A 24504-nucleotide genomic window follows, 5' to 3' on the forward strand; every position below is an offset into this window, starting at 1 on the left:
TCCCAGGTTTGAGAGGGGAGGGGAGTCTAATGGTTAGAACAGAGGGGGCTGGGAGCCAGGACTCCTGGGTTCTCTCCCTTGCCCGTGCTCTCTGTGAGGAAGTGGGACTGTTCTTAATGTTTTCCTCAGTTTCCCCTATGCAGTTCTTAAGTCTCTAGGTGGTGGGATAAGGGTGTATGGTTGCTGCAGAGCAAAGGGCCAGTGCACATAAATGCCCGACACTCTGTCTCCTGGCAACTGATGGCAGGACGGGGCCTGGCAGCTCCACACGAAGATGGGCACCGTGAGCTTCCCAGGGGGCAGGGAGGGGGCAGGATTCCAGGGTAGATGGGCCCATGGGGTGATCCAGGGGGCAGGGAGGGGGCAGGATACCAGGATAGAAGGGCCCATGGGCTGATCCAGGGGCAGGGAGGGGGCAGGATACCAGGGTAGATGGGCCCATGGGCTGATCCAGGGGGCAGGGAGGGGGCGGGATACCAGGGTAGATGGGCCCGTGGGGCTGATCCAGGGGGCAAGGAGGGGGCAGGATACCAGGGTAGATGGGCCCGTGGGGCTGATCCAGGGGGCAAGGAGGGGGCAGGACAGGCCCGCCCAGAGGATTCCGGGGGCCTGGGGTCTTCGGCAGCGGGGGGGCCCCCGCCACTGAAGACCCGGCACTTCGGCAGTGGGTCCAGGAACAGAAGGACCTCCCGCCGCCGAATTGCCTCCGAAGACCCAGAGTGGAAGAAGCTCCAGGGGCCCGGGCCCCAGGAGAGTTTTCCAGGGCCCCCGGAGCGAGTGAAGGACCCCCTGAGAAAAACTCTCGTGGGGGCCTCGGGCAAATTGCCCCACTTGCGCCCCCCCGGGCGGCCCTGGGGCTGGATACCAGGGTAGATGGGGTTGTGACACCCGGCCCCCCTACATTCACCACTGTCATATTGTTATATGTCTTGTACAAAGTCTGCTTTGTGAGGTATGATTCTAAAAGTCTTGATCTGTTGCACGTTAATCTCCTGGTAAATTGTGTGCACTCGCACCGTCCGGGGAGCTGTGAAGTTTGGCTACGCGTGTGTTACTGAAACGTGGTGAGGGTGGGAACAGCCCCAACCAGCCTTTCAGGTACAACAGTAAACAGGCCAAACACTGTTGATGGCTTATTGAGGAAACAGACGTGAGCACACGGATTACGCCAGGTTGTGTTTTTGTGTATTTGCTAGGTAATCTGCTTAGATCTGTTCCCGGTCACTTATAATCACTTCACATCGATCTTTTGTAGTTAATCCACATGTTTTATCTCAACCAGAGGGGTTTTGAGTGAAGTGTCTGGGAAAAACTCATCTTGGCTAACACTGGCTTGTTGCCTACGTGGGGGGAGTGACTTCGTGACTGAGGTTGCACTGTACAGATCCCTGGGTTTATACGCCAGCAGGGGTGCCAGGCGGAGGAGCTGGGAGATTGGCTGGCGTTTGCGTGGCTTCGGTAAAGCACTCAGGTAACTCAGTTGGGTGTGTGGCGCCACCTGCTGTCGTGTTGGGTGATAGCAGGGCCTGGAGAAAATGGCTGAGCCGGCCCCTCTGAATAATCAAGGGGCCACAGCAGTTCCAACAGCTCCCAGACGGCACCCCGGGGGGTACAACCCGTCACAGGGCCCGTGGGGCCGATCCGGGGGCAAGAAGGAGGCGGGACACTGAGGTAGATGGGCCCGTGGGGCTGATCCGGCGCAGCCGTCCCTCAGCTCCCACTCAATACCCTCGGCCTGGCCGGATGGGGGCGGCTCCGGGCTCTCCGGCTCAGCCGTTGTACGTTTACAAAGAAATCCCCAGTCCCCACATGAAGCGCGATTGGGCTGGGGAGTTTGGGCGGGGGGCGCGGCAGCCGCCGGCCATGCAGGGGCCCTGTGACCGCACCTAGCGGGGACAGCGTCTCCCCTGCTCCACAGGGACGGGTATTAAAGAGCCCTGCGCAGCATCTCCATCACTTCATGGGGCTGCGGTGCATCGGGGGGCAAAGGGCGGGGGAGGAGCTGGGCACGGTGGGAACTGGGGGGGCTGGGCCGGGGCTGGCTCGACGGACTTTATGGTGAACCCAGGACTAGGAGGGGTCCTCTATAGGGGGCGTCTCTATCCCCTGCCCTGATCCGGGCCCTCTCAGCCCCCCAGGCCCAGCCCCCCCAGCAGCAGCAGCGTGGGCAGGGACAGCCCAGGCCGGGGGCTGGCGTTGGTGGGGCGGTCCCGGGTGGGGGCTGTGCGTGAGGGGTGGGTGGGCGCCGGCTCCGGCGCGTGGTTGCACAGGGGCTGGGAACAGCAGGACGTCCTCTCGAGCTGGATATTCAGCCAAGGGTTGTTCGGCGTGATCGACGCGCAGCCCACCGCCTGGCAGGAGCGGAGATAGATGGGCACCACAAAGCCCCCTGGGAAGCCCAGAGAGAGGGTCAGACGGCTGTCTGTCTGTCCCTCACCGGACCCACCCCGCCGCCCTGCTGGCCACATATACAGCCCTCCAGCCAGCCATCCCCGTACACATCTATATCCATCTGTCCATCCATCCATCCGTCCAGCCAGCCATCTATCCGCAGGGCCAACGAGAGGGGGGGAGCCGGTACAAATTACCGGAGCCCAGCGGTCCAGAAGGGGGCCTGGGCCCGGCTTCCCCCCCCTCCATCAGCCCTGTTTAGCCAGTCCGCCCTTGCTGGGGGGCCCGAAAAAGTTTTTTCACCGGGGCCCGAACCCGCTCTCGGCGGCCCTGTCTATCTGTCCATCCATCCATCCACTCCCCCAACCATCCATCCGTCCAACCGTCCTTCTATCCATCCGTCCGTCCATCCATCCACTGCCCCATCCGTCCGTCTGTCTATCCGTCCATCCACTCCACCATCCATCCATCTGTCTGTCCATCCAACCATCCATCCATCCGTCCGTCCATCCATCCACTCCCCCATCCATCCGTCCATCCGTCCGTCCACTCCCCCATCCATCTGTCCATCCATCCATCCATCCGTCCATCCATCCATCCACTCCCCCATCCATCCATCCGTCCAACCATCCATCCATGCATGCATCCGGCGTCCGTCCATCCATCCATCCAGTCCCTTCGCCCACACACATCTCTCCATCCAGCCATCCCCCTCACCACTGGACATCCCCCAGCCAGCCATCTTGCCAGGCCCCCCACCCCCCATGTACACCTCCGCCAGCCCTCCCTTGACCTAGACATACCCAGCCAGCCATTGGGACGCCTCTCGCTCCACTCAGCCCTCTCCCCAGTGCCACGGACAGTGCCCTCCGGCTGCACTTCTGGGCCTGACCCCTCCAGCTCCCCCCACCAAGCCAGCCAGTCCCCGGCCTGCAGCCGGATCAGGGCCGGTGCCCCCTAAAGTGGAAAGGCCCCATGTCCCATTCCCCGATCCTACTGCGCTGGGAACCCAAGAGTCCTGGCTGCCCCCCCGCACCCCGGCAGCTCCGAGGCTGGCCCCTCCCTACCGATGGTGGCCGTGCCCATCCCCTCGTAGCACCACGGGAAGTCATCATGGCACTGGCTCTGCTGGGCGCGGCGCAGGGAGCAGCTCTCCGGCGTGGTCCCGATGCAGGTGTAGCACAGGAGGCTGGTGGAAGTGTTGTCTGGGGGCGCTGCAGGAGGGGAAAGGGGTGAGGAACCAGCCCCACTGACCTAGACAGAGTGGGGGGACGAGGGGAGATGCAGAAACCCAAGCTCATCAGACACCCCTTGGTAGTGGGGGGGGCCCGAACGGGGGGGGGGGGAGAAACCCATTAGGACCTGAGCTGAGACCCAGAAAATCAGTTCACACGGAGCACACCAAATAGCTGTGGATGGGATTGGGGCTGGTGCCCCCTGGAGGGGAAAGATCCCATTCCCCACTCCATGAGCCAGCCAGTCCCTGCCTGGGCCAGATGGGACTCGGTGCCCCCTCGAGGGGACATGCCCCATGTCCCATTCCCTGCCCCCCGAGCCAGCTAGTCCCTGCCCTGGGGCTGGATGGGAACCAGCACCCCCTCGAGGGGACAGGCCCCTGCCCCATTCCCACCCCTGTGAGCCAGCCAGTCCCTACCCTGGGGCTGGATGGGAACCGGCGCCCCCTAGAGGGGACAGGCCCCATGCCCCATTCCCGCCCCCGTGAGCCAGCCAGTCCCGCCCTGGGGCCGGATGGGAGCCCCCCGGAGGCTGAGGCCAGTACCTGTGGAAAAGACCGGGATGTGGCTATTGTCCCGGTACCGGTGGTTACAGAGGCTGGCGTTGCAGAAGCGGGTGTGATAGTAGTTGGGGAGATACGGACCATCGCTAATGCCGGAGATGTCCCGAATCGACGCCGCGTGGCAGCCCTTCTTCATCACAACCAGCATCCGCTGCCCCCCTGGGGAGATGGGACCCCAACGCGGGACAGTGAAGGGGGCAGCAGGGAGTTCCACAGGCCCACACCGGCTCATCCCCACGGGCCCAGCCACCCTGATGTCCTGCCCCGTCCCGCCCCCCCAGGATCAGCCCCACGGATCCATCAAGCCTGGTATCCCACCTCCTCCCGGTTCAACCCCATGGACCCATCTATCCCGGTATCCCCCCCCATCCCAGATCTGCCCCAGGGGCCCATCTAGCCCAGAACTGCCCCCTCCCCCCGGATCTGCCCCATGGGCCCATCTAGCCCAGTATCCTGCCCCCTTCCGGATCAGCCCCCTGTCCCTCGGGGTGTGGCGCCGTCCCAGGGTGCCCCAGATCTCCAGGCAGCATTACCGGTGCTCAGGGCAATCAGCCCCTCAGCACAGACGTTCTGCGCCGGCCCGCAGGTAACCTTGGGCACCTCGCCCAGAGAGATGTTGCCCGTGAAGGTGCCCGTGTAGCTGTAGCACTCCAGCCCGACAGCCACTGGGAGAGAAGAGATGGGAGAGGATAGGACAGAACCCAGGAGTCCTGGCTCCCAGCCCCACTCCCCCGCCCCTACCTCCCTCTAACCACTAGACCCCACTCCCCTCCCAGAACTTGGACAGAACCCAGGAGTCCTGGCTCCCAGCCCCACTCCCCCACCCCCACCACCCTCTAACCACTAGACCCCACTCCCCTCCCAGAACTTGGACAGAATCCAGGAGTCCTGGCTCCCAGCCCCCCCTCCTCTAACCACTAGACCCCCCCTCCCAGAGCCAGGAGAGAACCCAGGCGTCCTGGCTCCCAGCCCATGCCCCCACCAGTAAACACAGGACCCCGCTGGACTCTGTGGAGATGTGTCAGTACCTTGGAGCAGCAGAGCTGAGAGCAGGGAGCAGAGCAGCGCCCCCTTCAGGACCTGCCTGGAATCACTGGGGTGCATTTTCTTGGACACTCGCCAGAGTTCTGCAGGGAAAGGGTTAACATTGGATTGGGCCTCTCTGTGAGGTGAGGCAAGGACCCAGGAGTCCTGGCTCCCAGACATCCCCCGCTCCAACCCACTAGACGCCGTTCCCCTCCCAGAGCCAGGGATACAGCCCTGCCCCACTGAAAGCATCTCTGTGTCTGCATCACCTAGCACTGGGGGGCCCTGATCCAAGCGTGGGGCGCGTCGGTGCCATGTCAGTCCCACTGCTGCGGCTCCTGATAATAACAGGTAAATATCAACCAATATATATTTTCCCTCTGCAAAATTACCCCGTGGAACTCACTGCTACAGGACCTTGCCGAAGTCCTGGGCTTGGGGGGGCGGGTCTCATGGGAGCAGGGGAGGTCTGTATAGCCAATGGGAGAATCCAGGGTTCCTATAGGGCAGCGGGTCTCAAACTGGGGGTCGGGACCCCTCAGGGGGGTTGTGAGGTTATTACAAGGGGGGTCGCGAGCTGTCAGCCTCCACCCTAAACCCCGCTTTGCCGCCAGCATTGATAATGGTGTTAAATACATAACAAGTGTTTTTAATTTATTAGGGGGGCTGCACTCGGAGGGTTGCTGTGTGAAAGGGGTCACCAGTCTGAGAACCACTGCTCTAGGGGGGGTTAGAGTAACTAGAACCCCCATGCTCCAGGGTGAGCTAACCGCCCCCTCCCAAGGGTCAGGAAGGAACAGCTAAGTCGACCACTGGCCACTTGCACCTTCCTCTGCAACCACTGCCAGGATCAGGCCTCCGTCTGCAGCCAGGTTCACAGAGCACCGAGCAGCAGCCGTTAGCTATGAAGCAGGAAGTCACATCGAAATGACATTAAAACAAGGTTAGGGTTACCATATTTCCACACTGGGGTGGGAAGCCCCGCTCTTGCCCCGCCCCCATCCACTCCCTCCCACTTCCCACCCCCTGACTGCCCCCCTCAGAACCCCCAACCCCCCCTGCTCCTTGTCCCCTGACTGCCCCCTCCTGGGACCCCTGCCACTAACTGCCCCCTAGGACCCCACCCCCTATCTAAGCCTCCCTGCTCCTTGTCCCCTGACTGCCCCCTCCTGAGAACCTCCCACCCTAACTGCCCCCCTCGGACCCTACCTGTCCCCTGACCCTTATCCACACTCCCACCCCATATTCACACCCCCGCCCCCAGACAGACCCCTGGGATTCCCACGCCCCATCCAACCACTCTCCACCCCTGACAGGACCCCCAGAACTCCCTATCCATCCAACCCCCTCTGCTCCCTGCCTGCCGCTGCCTCGACCCCTCTCCACACCCCTGCCCCCCTGACAGCTCCCCCAGAACCCCTGACCCATCCAACCCCCCCCCCGCTCCCTGTCCCCTGATTGCCCGCCTTCTCCAACTCCCCGGCCCCCTTACCGTGCCGCTCGGCTTAGAGCAGGTGTCTGGCTCCGCTCCGCCTGAGCGCTGCCGGGTGGCGTGCTAAGTCTGCAGGGGATGGGGGGAGCCAGGAAGGGGCTTTGGCAGCCGAGGCCCCAATGCGAGCGGCGCTCGGCCGCCCTGTCAGCCGCTTTTCACTCTTTAAATAGCCGACCGGGGGGAAATCCCGGACATTTTTAGATTTTTAGAAATCCCCCGCGGACGGCTATTTAAAGAGCGAAAAGCCGGACATGTCCGGGGAAACCCGGACGTATGGTAACCCTAAACAATGTAAGATCAGGCTGGTAAGAAGGAGACCCTGTCCTAACGGCCCCCACTATCACCAGATACAGAAACAGATCGTAAGATGCAGGGCCGGCTGCAGGGTTTTGGCCGCCCCAAGCAGCCAAAAAAAAAAAAAAGCCGCGATCTGTGGCGGCCATTCGGCGGGAGGTCCTTCGCTCTGAGCGGGAGTGAGGGGCCGTCCGCCGAATTGCCGCCGAATAGCTGGACGTGTCGCCCCTCTCCGGAGTGGCCGCCCCAAGCCCCTGCTTGCCAGGCTGGTGCCTGGAGCCGGCCCTGTTAAGATGGTTACAGAAAACTTAGTTTGGTACACCCTGTCTGGCAAGAAACCACTTATCAATAGCGGTGGTTGTGAAATCCTCATTTCTTTATTGTTTTATCTGTATGGACCCCACTTCCCTATTGTTATCTGTCTGGTCTCTGTCTGGTTCTCTGATTGTTTCTGCCTGTTACATAATTAATTTGGCTAGTGAATTAATGAAGGTGGTGGGAGATGATTGGCTAGAGCATTGTGTTACACTATGTTAGGATTGGTTAGTCAAATGTTAGTATCATGATTGGTTAAGGTTCAGCTAAAAAGGACTCAACGTTCACTATATAAACTGGGGTCCAAAAGGAAGTTCTTGGGGAACCAACTCCAGGACACGGCCCCAAAGAGCAGAGCCGCCAGACCTCAACGCCCTGCCAATGACGCCGTGCAGAAACCAGAGTCCCCCAGATGGCCCCGATCCTGATCCTGGCTGGCCAGCAGGAAAAGTTCATGTGTCTGATTGGGAGTGGGGAGCACTGTGTGTGGCGCGTGTGCCGTCTGGTTCTGGTGACTGTTAATAAATAGAGGTGACGTAGGATATTACTAGGTAAGGCACATTCACTGGGAATAGGTCCTGCACACCTGCAGGAGTAGCATAAACCCGGAGCCCTACGGATTGGGAAAGGGGGCGGGCACTTCCATTGACCAGGTTAGTCACACCCGGAGCCCTACGGATTGGAAAGGGGGCGGGCACTTCCATTGACCAGGTTAGTTACACCCGGTGGGGGATTTGGAGGGGCTAGGGCAGAGGGTTGGGGTGTGGGGTGGGGCTGGGGGTGGCAGGGTGGGAGGGGCTAGGGCAGAGGGTTGGGGTGTGGGGTGGGGCTGCGGGTGAGAGGTTCATGATGCAGAAGAGGTTCAGGGCTGGGGCAGAAGGTTGGGGTGTGGGGGTGAGATCTGGCTGGGGGTGTGGGCTCTGGGGTGGGGTGGGGCTGGGATGAGGAGTTTGGGGTGTGGGAGGGGCTATGGGCTGGGGCAGAGGGTTAGGGGGTGTGGGCTCTGGGGTGGGGTGGGGCTGGGATGAGGAGTTTGGGGTGTGGGAGGGGCTCAGGGCTAGGGCAGAGAATTGGAGTGGGGGGGTGAGGGCTCTGGCTGGGGGTGTGGCAGATCTGGGGATGAGGAGTTTGGGGTGTGGGAGGGGCTATGGGCTGGGGCAGAGGGTTAGGGGGTGTGGGCTCTGGGCTGGGGCGGGGCTGGGATGAGGAGTTTGGGGTGTGGGAGGGGCTATGGGCTGGGGCAGAGGGTTAGGGGGTGTGGGCTCTGGGCTGGGGCGGGGCTGGGATGAGGAGTTTGGGGTGTGGGAGGGGCTATGGGCTGGGGCAGAGGGTTAGGGGGTGTGGGCTCTGGGCTGGGGCGGGGCTGGGATGAGGAGTTTGGGGTGTGGGAGGGGCTATGGGCTGGGGCAGAGGGTTAGGGGGTGTGGGCTCTGGGCTGGGGCGGGGCTGGGATGAGAAGTTTGGAGTGTGGGAGGGGCTATGGGCTGGGGCAGAGGGTTAGGGGGTGTGGGCTCTGGGCTGGGGCGGGGCTGGGATGAGGAGTTTGGGGTGTGGGAGGGGCTCAGGGCTAGGGCAGACGATTGGGGTGTGGGGGGTGAGGGGTGAGGGCTCTGGCTGGGGGTGTGGCAGATCTGGGGATGAGGAGTTTGGGGTGTGGGAGGGGCTATGGGCTGGGGCAGAGGGTTAGGGGGTGTGGGCTCTGGGCTGGGGTGGGGCTGGGATGAGGAGTTTGGGGTGTGGGAGGGGCTATGGGCTGGGGCAGAGGGTTAGGGGGTGTGGGCTCTGGGCTGGGGCGGGGCTGGGATGAGGAGTTTGGGGTGTGGGAGGGGCTATGGGCTGGGGCAGAGGGTTAGGGGGTGTGGGCTCTGGGCTGGGGTGGGGCTGGGATGAGGAGTTTGGGGTGTGGGAGGGGCTATGGGCTGGGGCAGAGGGTTAGGGGGTGTGGGCTCTGGGCTGGGGCGGGGCTGGGATGAGGAGTTTGGGGTGCAGACAGACCAGAGAGGAGGACTCCGCCCAGCCCTCTCCCCACCGGCAGCAGCGAGCTCCGGGGGAGGGACCTCTCTTCCCCCCACCACACTCACCCCCACCACTGTCACTGCACGTGCTCCTAGGGCCCCTTTCAGGTCCAGGAAGCCCCCTCACCTCCCCTGTGGTGGTGGGGGGGGCATCACATGGGCGCCTCCTCCCCTGCCGCTGCCCCTCACTGTAGCCTCACTGGGGGTGGGGGATGGATGGGGCTGCCCCTTGCCCAGTGTGGGGCAGGAGCGGTGCCTGCGGGCGGGGGGGGGGGGGGCCTGTGCTGGTGGTGGGTCCGGGGGGGGGGGGAGGGCAGGGGAAGGACAGCCTGCCCTGGCACTGGGAGGGGGGGCACTAGGACCCTGCAGCCGCAGTTGACGCCCGCAGCCAGCTGAGCGGAGGCAGTGGGGAGCTGCAGGGGGGAGACCCGGGGCCGGCCCCAAACATTGGGTGCAGCCAGCGCGGGGGCCAGGGGTCTGGCTCGAGGCTGAAGGACCCTCGGAGAGCTGCCAGGCTCCCCAGCCACGCTCCCAGCCCGAGCCCCATGAGCCCAGAGGCGTGGGGCGGGGCGCCCCACAGACGCCATGGGGCCCTCCAGCGCCCAGCCCGTGGGAGCATCGCCTCTGTTGTAGCCCATCCCCGGAGCAAGGGGCAGCACCTGGCGTTTCCCTGCGCCCTTCTCCCTCTACCCACCCTCCCTGCTTGGGGGGCAGGGGCAGGGCCTGGGGGGAGCAGCAGGTACCTGGGCTGGGGCTCGGCAACCTTCCAAGGCCCAAGGCCTCCTCTGTGTTCAGCGCCCCGGCTCCAGACCCCCAGGCTCCCACAGGCCCTCGCCAGGCGGCCGCTTCCCCAAGAATGCCGCATGACAGGGCATTGCCCAAGAGCGGCTCTTGTGTTAGCACAAACAACTTGGCAGCTGGCACCGCCCAAGGCCTACATCCCCTCCCCCCCGCCTGAAATCCCATCGCAGCACGCAAACCAGGACAGAACCCAGGAGTCCTGGCTCCCAGCCCCCCCTGCTCTAACCACCAGCCCCCACTCCCCTCCCAGAGCTGGGGAGAGAACCCAGGAGTCCTGGCTCCCAGCACCCCCTGCTCTAACCACCAGCCCCCACTCCCCTCCCAGAGCTGGGGAGAGAACCCAGGAGACCTGGCTCCCAGCCCCCGCTGCTCTAACCACCAGCCCCCACTCCCCTCCCAGAGCTGGGGAGAGAACCCAGGAGTCCTGGCTCCCAGCACCCCCTGCTCTAACCACCAGCCCCAACTCCCCTCCCAGAGCTGGGAAGAGAACCCAGGAGACCTGTCTCCCAGCCCCCGCTGCTCTAACCACCAGCCCCAACTCCCCTCCCAGAGCTGGGGAGAGAACCCAGGAGTCCTGGCTCCCAGCCCCCCCTGCTCTAACCACCAGCCCCCACTCCCCTCCCAGAGCCGGGGAGAGAACCCAGGAGTCCTGGCTCCCAGTACCCCCTGCTCTAACCCACCAGCCCCCACTCCCCTCCCAGAGCCGGGGAGAGAACCCAGGAGTCCTGGCTCCCAGCCCCCCCTGCTCTAACCACCAGCCCCCACTCCCCTCCCAGAGCTGGGGAGAGAACCCAGGAGTCCTGGCTCCCAGCCCCCCCTGCTCTAACCCACCAGCCCCCACTCCCCTCCCAGAGCTGGGATAGAACTGGGGTACTGACTGGAGTACTGACCACCTTTCGCCCCTAGAGGGCGCTCATGCCACATGACATGGCCTGCACTGAATTTGCAAGGCCTCAGCAGCCACCAAGAGACCCCGACGTCCCCCCCAGGTTGGCACGAGAGCCCAGCACCCTCCGGGCAGGGCCGGCTGAGGGGAAATGACCCTTCCTCGGCGCTGGGGGGCGCAGCCGTGTCAGCGAAGGTCGCAGGTATAGAGCTGCGAGCTCCCAGGTTTCTACGATTCACTAACCAAGAGCAAAGGGCACAACATTCGGCTCAATTCGAGTCAGCGATGAAAAGAACATGGGCTCCGAGCGCCGGATGACGCGAACATCCACCGTCCCTGGAACCTGAGCCACGCGGGGGACAAACTGAGCTCAGTGTTGTGGCTGGAGTTGGAGCCGGGGCCCGGCCGGGAGAGATCGCCCGGCGTCGCCCATGCTCGGCTGTGTCCCTCACCTGGTCCTTAGCGCTGCCCGCCCCGACCCCACAGGGAGAGCTCCAGGAAGGGGATGTGGAGGGGATCTGGTCGCCCCATCTCAAAAAGAACCTATTGGAACTGGAAAAGGTTCAGAAAAGGGCAACAAAAATGATGACGGGGATGGATCGGCTGCCGTATGAGGAGAGATTAATAAGCCTGGGACTTTTCAGCTTGGAAAAGAGACGACTAAGGGGGGATATGATCGAGGTCTATAAAATCCTGAGTGGTGTGGAGAAAGTAAACAAGGAAGTGTTATTTACTCCTTTGCATAACACAAGAACTAGGCGTCACCAAATGACATTAACAGGCAGCAGGTTTAAAACAAACAAAAGGAAGTATTTCTTCACCCAACGCACAGTCAACCTGTGGAACTCCTTGCCAGAGGATGTTGTGACGGCCAAGATTATAACAGGGTTCAAACAAGAACTAGATAAGTTCATGGAAGATGGGTCCATCAATGGCTATTAGGGATGGTGTCCCTAGCCTCTGTTTGCCGGAGCTGGGAATGGGCGACAGGGGATGGATCGCTTGATAATTCCCTGCTCTGTTCATTCCCTCTGGGGCACCCGGCATTGGCCACTGTCGGCTGACAAGATACCGGGCTAGACAGACCCTTGGTCTGACCCAGTGTGGCCGTTCGCATGTTCTTATGAGGAAGAGCTCACCCTCCGGGTAGGGCTGGTGGGCGAAGTGAGCCCAGGTGCCCCTTTCCTGCCCGGGCTCCCGGAGCAGCGGTCGCCACCAGTGCCCACCGGTAAGGCCAGCCCTGCCACCTGGTGCCAGCGGCTGGGGGAAGCCACCCACTGCCATCCCAATGGGGCACGTCCGGCCCCGGGGGAACCCGGCTCGGCACCCTGGTGGAAACCAGCCCTCTGCACGTAATGCAAAGCCCACTCAAGGGAGGCGGTAGAACAGAACCCAGGAGTCCTGGCCCCCAGCCACCCCCCCCCCCCACTCTAACCACCAGTCCCCGCTCCCCTCCCAGAGCCGGGGACAGAACCCAGGAGTCCTGGCTCCCAGCCCCCCCGCTCTAACCACTAGACTCCACTCCCCTCCCCACCGAGTCAAGGAGAGAACCGGGGAGTCCTGGCTCCCAGCCCGCCCCCCAACTCGATCCCAGTCCCCCAGGGACAGATCCTTGGGGTGCTGTACATTCACAGTGCTGCCCTTGCAGCCAGATTGGGGCTGGCACCCCCTGGAGGGGAAGGGCCTCCTGTCCCATCCCCCGCCCCCTCCCTGTGAGTCTTTCCCTGGGTGTGTCCCTGTTTCCTAGGCCTGGGACAAGGGGGGGCCCTGTGCTCCCCACACCCCGGCCCCCAGGCCCCAGTGACTCAGGTGCTGCTTGGTGCCGGCTCTGGGGAAGGGAAGGATTTGCCCTGGGGCGGGTGAGACAAGGGAGGGGCAGCTGCGTGTCTGGACTTGGGGCCCAGCTGCACCCCAATTTCCTGGACGTCGGGCCTGCTCCTCCTCTCCCTCAGCTACCTCCTTGCTGGGCCTGAGCAGCCTCGGGGTCCGCCCAGGCTGGGATCGGGGTCCCGGGTGGGGGCTGCACTGCAGGGGGGGCAGAGCTACCCAACAACACACACAGCACCCCCACCCCCACCCATCAAAACACAACACTGCTTGGGAGAGAACCCAGGAGTCCGGGCTCCCAGCACCACTGTTCTAACCACCAGACCCCATTCCCCTCCCAGAGTGGGGCAGAGAACCCAGGAGTCCTTTCTCCCAGCCCCCCGCTCTAACCACCAGACCCCACTCCCCTCCCAGAGCAGGGCAGAGAACCCAGGAGTCCTGGCTCCCAGCCCCCCGCTCTAACCACTAGACCCCACTCCCCTCCCAGGGCGGAGCAGAGAACCCAGGAGTCCTGTCTCCCAGCCCCCCGCTCTAACCACTAGACCCCACTCCCCTCCCAGGGCGGGGCAGAGAACCCAGGAGTCCTGGCTCCCAGCCCCCCGCTCTAACCACTAGACCCCACTGCCCTCCCAGGGCGGAGCAGAGAACCCAGGAGTCCTGTCTCCCAGCCCCTCACTCTAACCACTAGACCCCACTCCCCTCCCAGAGCCAGGGAGAGAACCCAGGAGTCCTGTCTCCCAGCCCCCCGCTCAAACCACTAGACCCCACTCCCCTCCCAGGGCGGGGCAGAGAACCCAGGAGTCCTGTCTCCCAGCTCCACTGCTTTAACCACCAGCCCCCACTCCTCTCCCAGACCAGGGAGAGAACCCAGGAGTCCTGTCTCCCAGTTCCCCGCTCTAACCACTAGACCCCACTCCCCTCCCAGAGCCAGGGAGAGAACCCAGGAGTCCTGTCTCCCAGCCCCACTCTAACCACTAGACCCCACTCCCCTCCCAGGGCAGGGCAGAGAACCCAGGAGTCCTGACTCCCAGCCCCGCTCTAACCACTAGACCCCACTCCCCTCCCAGGGCAGGGCAGAGAACCCAGGAGTCCTGGCTCCCAGCCCCTCACTCTAACCACTATACCTGGTGTCTAGGGGGCTGGTTGCCACACACATGAGCACCTATGTTGGCTGCGTGTTTCGTGTCTCCTCTGGGCCAGGGCTGAGGCTGGGCCCTCGATGCCAGCTCATGCCAGCTCATGCCAGGGGCCAGGCGCTGACTCAGTGTTGACCTCAGTGCCCTCAGGCAGCGATACGGGGCAGGGGGTGGGCTGGGGTGACTCGATGTGTCAGTGTGTCCTGCTGACCCCGTCCTGGCCCCAATGTGACGCTAGGGGGCTCACCGGGGGCTGCTGGACCACAGGGAGCGGGGCAGGGGACTGGGCACAGGGCACCGTGCCACGGGGAGCTGGTTGGGGGCACACTCACCTCGCCCTTGCTGGGGGCCTCTCCAGTCCCGATCGCCCCGAGGCCTCCCCGGGCTCCTGCTCCCCCTGCGCTGAGCCCCCAGCGTCGAAGCTGCCCCGCCAAGGCGTTGCCAGCTCCCCCAACCGGCCGGGCCGGTTCCTGGGACAGCCACCGCCCTGGTACTGACGCGCCGGGGCTTGGTGCTGGGGCGGCAACGTGAATAATCGCCGGCCTGGGGCCCCGCACCGAAGCCAGGGAGGGTGGGATGCACCGGGGGGGCGGGGACATCCCGCCCCATCTGCCTCCCCTTATTTATCGTCTTAGCTTGGCGCTGGCAGCCGGAGTCGCGTGGAAGCTGCCGGGAGCCGAGAGAACCCGCTTGGTCCAGGCAGACGCAGCCATGGGAGCCCCCCGCCCCCCGAGAGCCGGTCCCCTCCTCCTGCTGGCGGCCGCACTGCTCCTCCAAGGTACGGGGCCGGGGAGCACACCCGGGGGCCGGGACGGGGCATTGCTCCAGTGGGGACGAATCTGGGTCCCGGGGCAGATTGATGGGGTGTTTTTATCTCAGCTGCATCTGCCAGGGAAACCCGGCTCCTTCGAGAGAACGACTGAGTGATGGCATTATAATACAGCCCCAGGCCGGGGGGCTGGCCGGTGGGGAATGGGGCAGGAGGCCTTTCCCGTCTAGGGGGCACCGGCTCCCATCCAGTCCCAGAGTAGTGGACTGGCTGGCTCAGGGGGGCAAGGAATGGGGCTAGGGCCTTTCCCCTCTAGGATCTCCTGGAGAGGGGACCCCCCAGCTCACTGACCCCCCCTTCCCCAGGTCTGGGGGCTGGGTATTGACTCCATTCTCCATGCTGGAATGGGAGGGGGAAGCCGTTAGTGCCATGGGATTGGGGGGGTGGGAGCAGAGGTGCCGTGCATGCTGGGACAGGTCGCTCCACCTGGAATGGGTCTGGGGCACATTGCCAACTGGGAGAACTCCTCCCAGGGACGCCAGCCTCACCCCGGGGTGGGGTCACCCCCATCCTGGAGCTGACACAGCCATCCACCGGAGGAGGGGGCAAAGAGGGAGATCTGTCGCCCATGCAAGTGTTTGTGAGAAACAGAAGTGCAAACACAAGTGCAAGTTCCCAGACAAATGGTGCGAAGAAGGAAACCCCCGTGCAAGTGTCCGTGGGAACGCCTGGAGAAAACGGTGCAAAGAGGAGGGGAAAGGCAGCAAATCTCTGCAAATGTACAGTGGAAATAACGCAGCGAGGGCTGGGAGGTGGGCCACTCGCCGTGCAAATTTACAGAGCCAGGGATGGGGGGTCTAGAGAGGTGGGAAAGTGAGTGCACTTCTAGTGTGTTCAAACTGGTGCAAAAAAGGAGAGGAAACGTGCCACCGAATTTCTCTGAAGATGCGTGGGGCATTAAATGCGGACACACCCACTTGCAGGTTTATGAAGCAGGAGTTTGGGGAACAATCCATGAGGAGGGGAAAGGGGACAATTGACGTAAAATTACACAGGGAAACATGTAACCCGGGAAAGGGTCCAAATTGACATGCCAAGTTATGTGGGAAAGGTGAAAATTGGCATGTAACATGACATGAAAATTGACATGCAAAATTACATGGGACAACATAAAAATTAACAGGCAAAGTTGCAAGGGAAAGGTGAAAATTAACACGTCAAGTGTCATGTTTCCGAGTAATTTGACATGCTAATTTTCACCTTTCCTTGCAAATTTGCATATTCACTTTCACGTGGTCCCATGTCGATTGTCACGTCTCTGTGTCATTTGACATGCAACATTACAAGGGAAAGGTGAACATTGTACAGACGGAATTACACAGGGAAACGTGCCAATTCACATGGAAAAGTGCAAAAGTGGTGAGGGAAGGGTGCAAATCTGCACGCAAAAGCAGGTGAGAATCCGTGCAAAGAGAAGGAGCCGTGCAAACAGCCGTGCAAAATTACCTGGGAAAACGCACAAACGTAACCCGCCTTTGAGAGATTAGGGGTTCCCCCCCCCGCCGGGGACAGGCCCAGGCAGGTCCCCCCACGGGCGTGCCAGCCACGCCGGGTTTCACAGAGATTCCTTCCCCCCCATGCAGGAGCCATCGCCCTGGAGTGCCACAGCTGTGTGGAGCGCAGCGACGGCGGCTGCAGCCCGGAGAAGATGAAGACGATCTCGTGTCCAGCCAACGCCCAAGTGTGCATGGAAACCGTGGCGGCCGTGAAATGGAGTGAGTGAGCCCTCGGGGTGAGGGCTGGGAGCCTGGACTCCTGGGTTCTCTCCCTGGCTCTGGGAGTGGCATAGGACCTAGTGGGTTAGAGCAGGGAGGGCTGGGTTCCATCTCCAGGTCTGGCAGGGGAGTTAAAGCTGTGGGGTAGGGGGAAGCTGGGAGCCAGGACGCCTGGGTTCTCTCCCGACTCGCTCACCCCCCCCCCCCCCCGGCTGTCTCCCCAGGCCACGGACAGTTCCTGGTGGGCGAGAAGGGCTGCGGCCTGGGCAGAACGGGCACCAACGACAAGGGCGTGGACCTGCACGGCATCTTAGCCTTCTCCCAGGTGCGCAACTGCAACACCAGCCGCTGCAACTCCCAGCTGGACATCCGGGCCATGGCACTACAGTCGATGAGTAAGTGCCCACCGGGGGGTGCGGGGAGGGGCCGGCCCCCCACCTCCTCCTCTCTAACTGCCCCCCCTTTGTCTGGTCGCCAGGTAACGAGAGCGCCCGAGTGCCCAATGGGCTGGAGTGCTACAGCTGCCAAGGCAACGAGGCCTGCTCCCCCGGCAACTCCACGGTGGTGAAATGCTATGACGGGTACCAGGGCTGTTTCCACGGCAACGTCACCATGAAAGTCGGTGAGGCCCGGGCGGGACACTCAGAGACAGCCCCCTCTGGGGCAAGGCGCGGCAGCTGTTTGGCCAGCACGGGGAGCCAGGGAGGTTCGGGGAGCCGCCGGCAATCACCATGATGGCAAGCTGGCCGGGACACCGGGGTTCGCGCCCCGACGGGGGGGCCAAGGGCCTGGCGGATCTTTGCAAATCGTGCTCTGGCTTTGCATCCCCCCCACTCCCGGAAAGGCAGCCTCTGGTGCAGCACATCACCCCCTAGTGGTGCATCGGGGCCAGCCCTGACTGCCAGGGGAGGGCTCACAGCACAGCACCCCCTAGTGGTGCATCGGGGCCAGCCCTGACTGCCAGGGGAGGGCCCACAGCACAGCGCCCCCTAGTGGTGCATCGGGGCCAGCCCTGACTGCCAGGGGAGGGCCCACAGCACAGTGCCCCCTAGTGGTGCATGGGGGCCAGCCCTGACTGCCAGGGGAGGGCCCACAGCACAGTACCCCCTAGTGGTGCATCCGGGCCAGCCCTGACTGCCAGGGGAGGGCCCACAGCACAGCGCCCCCTAGAGGTGCATTGGGGCCAGTCCCGATGGCCAGGGGAGGGCGCCCCATTTCCCCCACACACACTCCTTACAGCACAGCCAGGGCCGGATTAACCCTTTGTGGACCTGGCACCACACATATTTGTGGGCCCGCCGCTCCATGGGGCAATGGAGCCTGGTGTGGGGATGTTGGAGATATCCCATCTCCTAGAACTGGAAGGGACCTTGAAAGGTCATCGAGTCCAGCCCCCTGCCTTCACTAGCAGGACCAAGTACTGATTTTGCCCCAGATCCCCAAATGGCCCCCTCAAGGATTGAACTCACAACCCTGGGTTTAGCAGGCCAATGCTCAAACCACTGAGCTATCCCTCCCCCCGAGGGTCCCCAGAGCGAGGGGCTGGCCAGAAGCAATGGGGCGGGGGGCGGCGGGTGGCCCCACTCTGCCCAGCCCAGCCCAGCCCAGCCCAGCCCAGCCCAGGGCACTAGCCCTGTGCTGCCAGCCTGCCCTTCCCGTCGGGGGCGGGCCCATGCCGCACCACACAGCCCCCCCCCACCGGAACACCCCCCAAATTCCCTATAGCCAGAGCCCCCCCGGACCCACTATGCCCAGTACCCCCGCCCCCCCACCCACAAATGCACAGCACCTTGCACAACACCACCCCTACCCTGCACCCCCTGCCCACAGCCCCACCACAACTGCCCAGCACCCCCCACAGAACCCCCACTCCCTACTGCCCCAGCACCCAGCTCTCCCCCCCCCCAGCCCAGCACCCCCCAGAGACCCACTCCCCACCCCCTGCTGCCCGGCCGCACGCACCGGCCCTGCTGGGAGGCGACTGTCTGTCGGGCTGAGCCGGCAGCGCAGCCAGGGCTGGTCCTGGGGCCGGGAATCGCTCCGGCCCCTCGGGAGTGGTGTGATCAGCCAGGCCAGGGCCTGCCCCGCCGGGCGCCCTCAGGCCCCACCTGCCAGGAGGGGCCCAGCCAAGCCCCCCGCACTGTCACCCCCATCCCCGGCTGAGACCGGCCAGGCTTCTGCCCCAGTCCCAGGCGGCTCAGCTCCGGGGAGCCAGGCGGGGCCCCACGGGGGTGGGAAGCAGAGACTGCCCAGAGCCGGAGGGGCACTGGGTCCGGCCAGGGGGCGGAGAGGAGCAAGGGGTGGGGCCAGAGGGCGGAGAGGAGCCCTCGGTGGGCAGGCCGAGAGGAGCAAGTGGTGGGTGGGGGAAGCCAGTGGGGTCTTGGGGCGCAGGGCAAGCGGAGCAGGCCGGGCCCCTTCCGAGCATGGGCCCGGCTCCATGGCGCCATTGTAAACCCGGCACTGTGCACAGCGCCCCCAAGTGGTGCATCGGGGCCAGCATTGACAGCCAGGGGAGGCCCCCCCCCCATAGCACAGCGCCCCCTAGTGGCACATTGGGGGTCAGCACCAACAGCTCGGGGAGGGCCCCTACCCGGTTCACACAGCACAGCGCCCCCTAGTGGTGCATCGGGGCCAGCACCGACGGCCGGGAGAGGGACCCCACCCCGCTCCCTACAGCACGGCCCTCCCCTGACTGTCCCCCGTCCCGTCTCCCCCAGGCAACGTCTCACTGAGCCGCCCCATCAAGGGCTGCGTGCAGAACAAGGACTGCACCAAGGAGGCAAGGGGCAGCACGGCCGTCAACCTGGTGGGCTCCTGCTGCTCCGGCCACCTCTGCAACGGGGACCTGACCAACAAGACGTTCTTCGCCCCCAACATCCCCCGGCTGGAGGTCATGCCCGGCCAAGGGGCCAACGCCACGGGCGCCAATGCCACCGCCACCGCCACGGTCACCGCCACCGCCACCGCCACGCTCGCCGCCGCCGCCACGGTCACTGCCGCTCCCACGCCCCTGCCTCCGGACCACGAGGACCATGACGACCACGAGGATCATGACGACCACGAGGACCTCATCCGGGACGACCGCCACATCACCACGGAGGGCGAGCGGCGGAACAACCCGGGCGTCAAGCTGCCGAGCGGCGGAAAGGGGGGCGCGGCGGGGTTGAGCGCCTCGGCCTGGCTCATCTTGCTCGGGTCCGCCTTGCTCCTGTGAAGGGGGCACCAAGGAGGGGAAACGGCACGAGACGCCCCCCACCCATTCACCCCCCCATCACCCCTATTCCCGCTCCGCTGGCCAGCCTCCCCCTGACTTCTTCAACTCCAGCCAGGCTTCGGCCCATGCACGGCAGCCATCTTCTTTAGTTGAGCAGCAGCTCTTGATGTCAGGCCAGGTTGGCCCTGTTGGCGTCGCCAGGCGGGGCTAAGTCTCCAGGTTGCATCTCCGTGCAGAGCCCCGTCCTCACGACACCTGGCCTTCTCTTCGGCCTCCCCACAGCAGCCATTTTGGTCTGGAAGCGGCGTGGCTTGATGTCCCTCTAGGGCATCGTTTGTGGTTGCCCCCTTCACGCAAAATGTCCACGGAGCCCTTCTCATGGCACCACCACAAATCCAGGCTTCCCTTTGGCCTGCACAAGGCAGCTATCTTGGTTGCCCGTGGCCTAGTTTTGCCTACTTGTAGTGGCCAGCTTGTTTTTTAAGTGGGGGGGAAACAACACGGAGAGGGAAGAGCCATACTACCCCTGCCCTCCAGAACAAATTCCCACGTGTCGCCTTCCCATATCGCAGGCCATATTCTTATAGCAGCACAGCAAATTCCGGCTTCTCTTCAGCCTGTGCACGGCGGCCATCTTGTTTCTACATGGCCTAGTTTGACCCCAGTCTGGGGAGGGCTGTGACGGCCGCCATTTTCTGTTCGCTTGAGTGGATCCTATCCCTTCTTCACCTCACCCAGGTGCATGCTTTGCCACGCCAATGCACCTTCGAGTGTTTGTGTTATCTGCCAACACTGGGCAGCCATCTTGTTTCTTTATGCCACATCAGTTGACATCTGTCTAGGGAAGGTGGCCACTGCTTGGTCTTCATTCCCCGGGGAAAAGTCCCAAGGCTGCTCCAAATCAAATACAGGACTACATGCAGCAGCCAACTTGCCATTATTCTTGGCCACCCATTTTGTCTCCAGCCAACAGGGTGGTGGGTCCTGTTGCCATGGCGCCAAAGGCAACTCAGGCTTCTAACAGCCTGCTAGGCCTCAGCATTGGGACCCACAGTCTATGCCCCCTCCACACACACACGCACACACGAGGCTGGTTGTGGAAGATGGCGCAACAAGATGGCCGCCGGCACACGGGTCGTAGACACGGTGGCCAGGGCACAGCAATGGAAAGGGAGGGGCAATGGGTGGCTCATCCTTATGGCTTGGTGGGCTTGGGCACTTCCCCCCACCCCCCCCACCAACTTGCCCGCTGGGTATTTAACCCCAATAATGGGGTCCCAGCACAACTTCCCATCCTTCCACCAGCCCCGGTGGCACAGCTCAGAGAAGGATGGGATGGTGCTAAGAGAGCGGAGGGGTCAATGAGTTCCTCACGGCCCCACTGGGGCGATAGGGACTATCCCGGATCAGCCCCACGGGCCCATCCAGCCCAATATCCCGCCTTCTCCCTGCCCCGCCCCAGACCCATCCACCCTGGTGTCCCTGCTACCTGAAACCTCTGGCCCCATTACGCCCCCTCACTGTGCAATATTCCCCTTCCTGACCTCTCAGCTCAGCACATGCCCTGGAGCCGCGAGTGAGGCGTCCCGGAATCGTTCTCCCAGCTGGCGCTGCTGCAGCTGCCCTTCCCAATGTAAATAGTTTCAGAGACTCAACTCTCGCCATGGGAAGGGGGCCGGGAATTCCCGGGGAAGGGTTTAAAGGCTCATTAATAAAAGGATTGTAGCTGTGTTTAAAGGGGTCTAGCTCTGTTTCTTTGGGGGTCCGATTTTTTGCCTGGGTCAGTGGCTGCCTTACCGTCCCCGTCCTGCTCTATTTAAGGAAAATGTTTCCTTTAGCGTCAGTGGGGCCAGATCCCCAGCTGGGTGGGGAACGGGACATGGGGACTTTCCTCTCTCGGAGGCATCTGGGCCCCCACCACGCTGGGCACTGCACAAACCCCCCTGGACCGGGCTTGGAGCCCCAGTCAGGCCAGACTCACACCCTGCCCTGAAGCACATACTACATAGGGAAGGATGATTGCACCCAACTTTACAGATGGGAAACTGAGGCACAGAGAGGACCTGACGCAAGGTTGCCCAGCGACTCAATGTCAGGGTTAGGAATTGAACCCAGCTGTCTGGGGTCCCAACCCAGCCCCTTTACCACAAGTCCTTCAACACTTCCTAGGCTGGAATGGTCCCTTGGGATCATCCCCTAATAAAGCCCCAATGAGGCTCGAATCAGGCCCCAAATCCAGCCGAAAGGAAGGACTGGGGCAGCCTGGGACCCGGCACACCTGGGTTCCAACCCCCACTATGCAGTCCTTCGGGCAGTTTCCCCACCACCAATTTGGGGATAACAGCCCCAAGGGGGACAGGGAGGGTGGCTAGGATCAATGTGTTAAAAACTGCGAGGTCCCCAGAGGCCACGGTGATGGGCAGACCAGGACTCTAGCCACTGCCCTGAAACATCAAGGAGGGCTGACGGCAAAGCCAGGCACGGGGGGCAATCTCCCTCGCGTTCGGGCCCCTAGAGAGCGTCTCCATCACCCCACCTGGCCCTGGTTTGCCCCACCGGCGCACCGCGAGATGCAATTGGCAGCACCACACACGTCAGCCCCGCCGGCTCCGAGCGGGCAGGTCATACCCGGCGCCCTGATGCCCCAGCAAACACCTCAGAAAGGAAGCCGTAGCTATCAGCATGATCAGCTTCACCGGCTCTACAGCTCGGTATCTGTCGATCATCGTGAGCGACTGAGAAACCTCCCGCCTCGCAGAGTATCAGAGGCCGCTTCTCCGGAGCAGCCTTGAGGTTTCTGCTCTGATCGAGGCACGAGAGATAAGAACTGACAGACAGATTTCAGGCCCCCGCCTCCAGGGAACTTTCTGCACCTGAGTCTGTTCTAGGCCAGGGCAGGGGGCTTCATCCTGCGCCTAGAGCACTGGCTCCCCTCACACCCCAGCTCTGTCGGTGCCCCACAATCCTAACCCGCAGGCCCCTGCTAGCCGAGCCCTGGGCTCCCCCTCTACATTCAGATTTAAAGTCTATCGGGCCAGATCCCCAATTGATGTAAATTCAGTGCTGTTACAGCCGATTGATCCCAGCTGGGGGGCTGGCCCCACTGACTCCAGTGGAACTCCGGCCGATTGACATCTTCATTAATGATCTGGAGGATGGCGTGGACTGTACCCTCAGCAAGTTTGCAGATGACACTAAACTGGGAGGAGATACACTGGAGGGTAGGGATAGGGTCCAGAGCAGGGCCGGTGCTACCCTTTAGGCAAACTAGGTGGTTGCCTAGGGCACCAAGATTTGGGGGTGCCAAAAAGCGGTGCCCCCAATTTTTTGTTTACATCGTTCCTACGCCCCCTCCCCAAGCGCGCGGGGTTGCCGCGCCACTTCTCCCGCCTCCCAGGCTTGCAGCGCCAATCAGCTGTTTGGTTGGGCACCTTAGGGCTGGCGGCGGGGGGCACAAGGTGGAAGTTTCGCCTAGAGTGTGAAACTTCCTTGCACCGGCCCTGGTCCAGAGGGACCTAGACAAATTAGAGGTTTGGGCCAAAAGAAACCTGATGAGGTTCAACAAGGACACGTGCAGAGTCCTGCACTTAGGACGGAAGAATCCCGTTCACTGTTACAGAGTAGGAACCGAGTGGCTAGGCAGCAGTTCTGCAGAAAAGGACCTAGGGGTTACAGTGGACGAGAAGCAGGATATGAGTCAGCAGTGTGTCATTGTTGCCAAGAAGGCTAATGGCATATTGGGCTGTATTAGTAGGAGCACTGCCAGCAGATCGAGGGACGTGATCATTCCCCTCTATTTGACGTTGGTGAGGCCTCATCTGTAGCACTGTGTCCAGTTTTGGGCCCCACACTACAAGAAGGCTGTGGAAAAATTGGAAAGAGTCCAGCGGAGGGCAACGAAAATGATTAAGGGGCTGGAGCACATGATTTATGAGGAGAGGCCAAGGGAACTGGGAGGAATCTCCATCCTTAGAGGTTTTAAGGCCTGGCTTGACAAAGCCCTGGCTGGGATGATTTTGTTGGTGTTGGTCCTGCTTTGAGCAGGGGGTTGGACTAGAAACCTCCTCAGGTCTCTTCCAACCCTAAGCTTCTACGATTCTAGGATCCCAGCTGGAGGTCTGGCCCCATTAACTCCAATGGAGCTAAGGCCGATTGACCCCAGCTGGGATCTGGCCCCCGATTCTGTTCCCCATCAGTGTTTGCCCTTGACGGGCCCCCAGCCCTCGATTTTGGGGTGGAGGTGTAAGCTCCTGGATGCCCTCCAGTAGAGGTGGACTCCTGAAAAACAGGAAACACGGTGTTGAAATCAAAACCCCAGCTCGAGACGCATGAGAACACGGTCAGATAATTATCTTGCTGCACAAGAACAAAATGCGGCGGAGGCTGCTAAGACCTGGCCTCTCTGCAGCACCTGAAGGGTTAATGCCCTGCTAGCAGCTCAAAGGCCGATGCCCATCCCGGCAGCCTTAGGCCAGGAGAATCATTGTTACCACAGCTGGTGTAGGTGGCAGCCGCAGGTGGGATCCCTGTGTTGGCGCCGGAGAGGGGCTCAGGCCTGGCTTTGTGGATAAGAAAGGGCTGATGGGAAATTTAGCTAGACAAGCAATGTGATCTAGTGAGTAAGGACATAGGGCTGGGAGCCAGAACTCCTGGGTTTTCTCCCTGGCTCTGGGAGGGGAGTGGGGTCTAGTGGTTAGAGCTGGGGGCCTGGGAACCAGGACTCCTGGGTTCTCTCCCCACCTCTACCACCAACCTATTGTGTGAC

General features: G+C 62.6%; 2 protein-coding genes across 3 annotated transcripts; one reads left to right on the plus strand and one right to left on the minus strand.

The window, feature by feature from the left end:
* Positions 1-1168: 1168 nt before the first annotated feature.
* LOC135976734 (ly6/PLAUR domain-containing protein 5-like) lies at positions 1169-11331 on the minus strand. The gene is made up of 6 exons (XM_065574033.1): positions 11262-11331; positions 5218-5316; positions 4723-4854; positions 4172-4348; positions 3459-3605; positions 1169-2389 (listed from the first exon to the last, which is right to left on the minus strand). Exons 1-6 carry the CDS (start codon positions 11314-11316, stop codon positions 2127-2129), a joined length of 873 nt encoding a protein of 290 aa, XP_065430105.1. The 5' UTR covers positions 11317-11331; the 3' UTR covers positions 1169-2126.
* Positions 11332-11374: 43 nt separating this feature from the next.
* LOC101939067 (ly6/PLAUR domain-containing protein 3-like) lies at positions 11375-21476 on the plus strand. Of its 2 annotated transcripts, XM_042846715.2 has the most exons (6): positions 11375-12246; positions 14617-14759; positions 16394-16525; positions 16750-16920; positions 17004-17147; positions 19243-21476. In XM_042846715.2, the coding sequence occupies exons 2-6, from the start codon at positions 14693-14695 to the stop codon at positions 19737-19739; spliced, it is 1011 nt and encodes a 336-aa protein (XP_042702649.2). In that variant the 5' UTR covers positions 11375-12246; positions 14617-14692; the 3' UTR covers positions 19740-21476. The 2 variants fall into 2 exon arrangements, with proteins under 2 accessions (XP_042702649.2, XP_005312362.2); XM_005312305.4 differs by lacking the exon at positions 11375-12246 and having other exon boundaries at positions 14353-14759.
* Positions 21477-24504: the final 3028 nt, after the last annotated feature.

The sequence above is a fragment of the Chrysemys picta genome, chromosome 20 (assembly GCF_011386835.1).
Source record: "Chrysemys picta bellii isolate R12L10 chromosome 20, ASM1138683v2, whole genome shotgun sequence".
Classification (NCBI taxonomy): Eukaryota; Metazoa; Chordata; order Testudines; family Emydidae; genus Chrysemys; species Chrysemys picta.